A 5,374-nucleotide genomic window follows, 5' to 3' on the forward strand; every position below is an offset into this window, starting at 1 on the left:
AACCTCATCTTCATGTACGCCAGCCACAGCAAACTTCAACAGTAGCTACAACATGCTCTGTCGCAAGGGTTTGATCTCTATAGCTTCCAGAGGAAGTGCCTATGCGTTGCCGCCATTTGACATACACTCTTCAGTACAACACGCTTTTGTTTCAAGGGGAAAATGAATGAGAATAATTGAAAGATGAACATTGGCTTCAGCCAGTGGTTGAAAACGTTCTCTGACTAAAAGGGAGCGAAGAAAAACAAAGCCAGCATTCACTGTTCCTCCGACAATCATCAGGCATTACAAATATTCAGCCAGAAACAAAGTACTATACTAAATCCAATGGAAAGGTATGGGCCCACATTAGTGCAAACATTAGGATCTCAAGTGCGGAGAATTCATTTCTTTAGAACTTGGATAACAGGTACAAAAATGCATATTCTGACAACATATTCTGATCTCTCATTCAAGCAAACGAAAACCAAGCACAGATGCTGTCACGGCATGGAGTTGGCAGCTACCCAAACAACACATGAATCACAGGACTTGGGCGGCGGTGTTCAGCTTCTCGGCGACCGCGATCTGAGTCCGTGTGATGCTTGACAGGTATACCAGCGCAAGATTGTCCTGCAACAGTAAGGAAATATGGCCAATGGTTAGCCGTGGAAGAAACCAAGATAGCCATTTATCAGCACAGGAACAAGTAGTTACCTGAATCTTGTCATTGAAGAGCCTGTCAAAAGATGCTGGAGACAGCTTTGGCATGGAGGAGACGGTGTCAGCAATGAACCTGCCTATCTTGTTGTCTGGTGCCACACGAGCTTCCTACGAATGATGATTCAACAAACTTTCTTAAGAACCTACGGTCAAGATACAAAGTACATGAACGACAAGTGGAAGGACAATTTCTTACCACAACATCATCAACATATTTGTAGATCTCGTCAATAAGAGCATATAGATTTTGCATTGAAGACTCCATTCCTTCCAAATCGTTGGGGAGCTTCTCCACCATCGTAGATTTCAGCATTTCAACTGTGTCAACAGCAAGAGCAACAACATGTAAAAAAAAGTGTTTTCCTTGTACAACAGATATTATTTCTGAAGATGCCAGAATATTAATTATAGAACACTTTCAATAAGCATCCAAATACTAACATACCAAACTAATGCAAATGAAAAAATGAATTATTCTTCCAAGAACAAAGAACCCTTCCACTAAAATTGCCAGTCTGCACTATTTTTACACAAAAACAGAAGCTATTTTCAAATTTACTGGCAGACAAGTTATTGAACTTCTCATCAGGTCTTTGTTGCTCATAGATGCTTAGAATACCTCATTTACTTCAATGCAATCTATTCATCATTCTAAACAATTTATTCTATGTTATTACTACAGAGAAAAGGTTCTGAAAAGTTAGCTACCAGATCAACAGAGTCGATTTGCATATACTCCCTCCGACTACATGCGGAGCAAAATGAGTGAATCTACACTCTAAAATGCATCTATATACATCCGTATGTGGTCCATAGTGGAATCTCTACAAAGACTTATATTTAGGAACGGAGGGAGTAGTACATAATGGAACCATTCTAAACATGAAACTTACATCCAACTTTTTCTGCATCAAGCATCTTCAAGTCCAGAGGAATTTCCTGAAATTGTGCGGCAAGGTGCCTATCTCCAAGAGACAGGTTGGATGAGACATAGGCTTTGATGGAAGCCTCCCCCATGGTGAAGCCAGTGTCAACAGTAAGATGAATAGGGCTCTGTACTTCTCTTGAATAAAATTCGTGGATAAGCGTACTACCCCCTGAAACACCAAAGCCAGTGGAGAACCTGCATGCAGATAATATGATATCAGCATGCGAGCAAGGTGGAGCATTTGTTTGATTCCATAGCTACTTTCTTTTGTATGAATATAAACCTCTCCTCTTGCAAAATTAAAGCCTAGTGACCTCGCTAGATGTGCTTTTGCTGCTACCATTAATCGTTGGTTAAAGTGACTCTGCCTACAGCACTATACAGAACATGATTCATTGACAACACCACCAAACATAACATTTCATATGACTGGACAAATATCCAACCGGGTGTCTATGCAAACACAAATACATGGGCCATCATATGTATAAGCTCAAGTCAATTTGTGTTATCAAAAGAAAAACTCAAGTCAATCTGTAAAAATCGTAAATTTGCAATAACATAGAATCGGCATTCAAGTCAACAAGAACAATATCAATTGGACAAAAGAACTAGGCGCTTCCATCCATTGTTGTCAAAATTACAGTGACAGGTGCTATCAAACAAACTCATAAAGTTAAGAATAGCTGTACAATTTTGTCATTTGATATGTCTCACAAGCTCCATCTACTCAAGACCTAACTGTCTATGCGCACATGGACACAGAACCAATGTCAGCCCGTGTAAAACATGCACCAACCAATCATAATGTTGCACTAGCATATAAGACGGTATTTCAAGGCAACAGAAGAACATTATGAAGAAATACAAAAACATACCATCCCACAAGCACTTCCTTGGGGTTCACCTTCTGGTGCGACGCGTACATGTTGTGGTGGTACTCAATGTCGAGAGCAACCTGTTCACACACGCACACATCACCAATAAACGTCAGAACCGCAAGCCCAACTAACAAACCCTAGATCTCTGGCTAGAGTTCGGCAGAGGCTACAGTAAAAATCGCATCGCTGAGAGATTTTAGCCCAGCTTCGAGCTGGGGGTACGGGGAGGGGGAGGTACCTGGTCGGCGGACTCGCTGTGGGGGACGACGTAGGCGTTGCGGACGTGGACGGTGCCGTCGGGGAGGACGGAGCCGAGGAGGGTGCCGATGACGCGCTCCGCCTGGTCGGGCCGGCGCACGAAGCTGTCGCAGATGGTGAATACGACGACGGCCTCCACCCGCGCGGACGACGAGGAGGACGAGGACGACGGGAAGAGGAGCGCGGGGCCCGCGCCGCAGGTGGAGGTCTCCGGCGCCGCCATGGAGCTCGGTGAGGGCAGCGAGGCGAGGGGGGAGGAGCGGCGGCGCGCGGCGGTAGATGAGGAGGACGAGGGAGGAAGGATGGGGGAAAAGGCTCGCACTCGTTTAGTCAGCTAGGGTTTTGTTTGTCTTTGAGATTCGGAATTTCAGATGGAGGGGGGTGGTTTGCTTGTTGGAGAGCTTTTTTATTTAGGATCTTGCTTGTTCGAGAGCTTAGAGCATCAACCCAGGAGCCTTTTTACGCGCCGGCGCTGAAAAAAAACCCCACTCGCGCCTTCAAGACGCCGAAATTTGCCGGCTCGGCCCGTATTTGGGCCCGCCGATCGCAGGCCGAACCCAGCGCACTGGGGGGCACTCGAGGGCTCCGGCGCAAGGGGAAACACGCCTGAGCCACATTGTCAGGCGAAAAAGCCAATCGTCCAGATTCGCCTTCCACCCCAGCGCGCTCGGCCACCACCCTGCCGATCCCGGCGCCGCCCACCGCCCTGCACCGCTAGATAGGCCATTCCCCGCCGGAAAGGAGAGAAGGTCTCGCCGCGGCAGCCTCTCCACCACCGTCCGGGCGAGTTTTCCGGTGCTCCGGACGCGCAGGGCGGTATACCGGCGGGTGTGCGCCCACCACGCCCACCAGGTGTTCGGCGATTTGTCTGCTCGGCGATGGACTCGGACGACGAGGAGGCGCTCGCCGCGCTTCTGGAGGAGGAAGCCGACGTCCAGAAAGAGGAACATCTCATGGTCCTTGCTGCCCTCGCCGGCCTACTCGCGAGCAATGAAAAGCCGCGGCGACGTGGCTCGGCGTCGGGGCGGCTGAAAGCAAAGAACCGGCATCGTCTGAAAGGCAACTGCATGCTCTACTCCGACTACTTCGCCGACGCTCCACTGCACGGTGACAAAGTATTTCGGCGCCGTTATCGGATGAGCCGAAAGCTTTTCCTCAGGATTATGAATTCCATCCGGGAGTTCGACAACTACTTCAAGTGCAAGAAGTATTGCACCGGCAAACTTGGATTCACCTCAATCCAGAAGTGCACGACAGCTATGAGGTGAAGGAAATATGCCCTAGAGGCAATAATAAAGTTATTATTTATTTCCTTATATCATGATAAATGTTTATTATTCATGCTAGAATTGTATTAACCGAAAACATAATACATGTGTGAATACATAGACAAACAGAGTGTCACTAGTATGCCTCTACTTGACTAGCTCGTTAATCGAAGATGGTTATGTTTCCTAACCATAGATATGAGTTGTCATTTGATTAACGGGATCGCATCATTAGGAGAATGATGTGATTGACTTGACCCATACCGTTAGCTTAGCACTTGATCGTTTAGTATGTTGCTATTGCTTCTTCATGACTTATACATGTTCCTATCACTAGTAGAAAACAGGGCTTTCGTTCGGGCCTGGCCAGCCCATTAGTCCCGGTTCCACACGAACCAGGACCCATGGGGTGCATTAGTCCCGGTTCGTGAGCCCAGGGGGCCGGCCAGGCCACGTGGGGCACTGGTCCCGGTTCGTCTGGACCTTTTGGTCCCGGTTCAACGCACGAACCGAGACCAATGCGCCTCGCCCCTGGCCCATGACCATTAGTCCCGGTTTGTGCCACAAACCGGGACTAAAGGGTTGGTCCAGTTTAGTCCCACCTCGCCAACCGAAGGGCGCTCACACCGGTTTATAAGCCCGTCCCTCTCTGCCTTGTTGAGCTCCTCTCAAAATGAAAATAGATGCCCTTATACAGGGAATTTTACCTAAATTCATAGTGAGTTTCTCTGAAATTCATAGAAATTTATTATGAATTTAGGTTGAATTTTCTCTATAGGCGCATCTATGCTCATTTTTTTTATGTTGGGGTTGGCGATCTTTACAGACTTTTTGTGTGTTGAATATGCACCATTCAAAATAAGTCTCTACTTCGAATGGTTCATTTTGAACACACAAAAAGTCAGGAGTACAAATAAGTTTTAAAAAATGAAATCCCTTCGTAACAGATGAGTTTTCGTCCGAAACCCTGATACTTCGAAAGAGATTGTCCATTTTGTTCACGAAGTGCATCCACCTTTTGTCGGGACCCTCTCTACTTTCTTGCACATGCTATGTGGATGAAATGATGATACCATGCCAACTTTCAACCTTTTCAGAGTTCATTTGAAATGCTTTTCAATTTTAGGGTCTTATAGCTCAAAATAATTAGTAAATGCATGAAAAATAACAAATAAAGTCAGAGAGGATTGAAAAATGATGATGTGGCTTTGAATGGTGCATTTTGAACACACAAAAAGTCAGGAGTTCAAATAAGTTTAAAAAAATGAAATCCCTTTGTAACAGACGAGTTTCCATATGAAATCCTGATACTTCGAAAGAGATTGTCCATTTTGTTC

The 5,374-nt window shown here is 46.1% G+C and overlaps 1 protein-coding gene across 1 annotated transcript; it reads right to left on the reverse strand.

Annotated features, from left to right (window-relative positions):
- Window positions 1–207: 207 nt before the first annotated feature.
- LOC123143503 (eukaryotic translation initiation factor 3 subunit F) lies at window positions 208–3,123 on the reverse strand. Its single transcript, XM_044562443.1, has 6 exons — window positions 2,750–3,123; window positions 2,509–2,588; window positions 1,596–1,825; window positions 899–1,020; window positions 697–810; window positions 208–612 (listed from the first exon to the last, which is right to left on the reverse strand). The coding sequence occupies exons 1-6, from the start codon at window positions 2,990–2,992 to the stop codon at window positions 523–525; spliced, it is 879 nt and encodes a 292-aa protein (XP_044418378.1). The 5' UTR covers window positions 2,993–3,123; the 3' UTR covers window positions 208–522.
- Window positions 3,124–5,374: the final 2,251 nt, after the last annotated feature.

Source organism: Triticum aestivum, chromosome 6D (genome assembly GCF_018294505.1).
Source record: "Triticum aestivum cultivar Chinese Spring chromosome 6D, IWGSC CS RefSeq v2.1, whole genome shotgun sequence".
NCBI lineage: Eukaryota > Viridiplantae > Streptophyta > Magnoliopsida > Poales > Poaceae > Triticum > Triticum aestivum.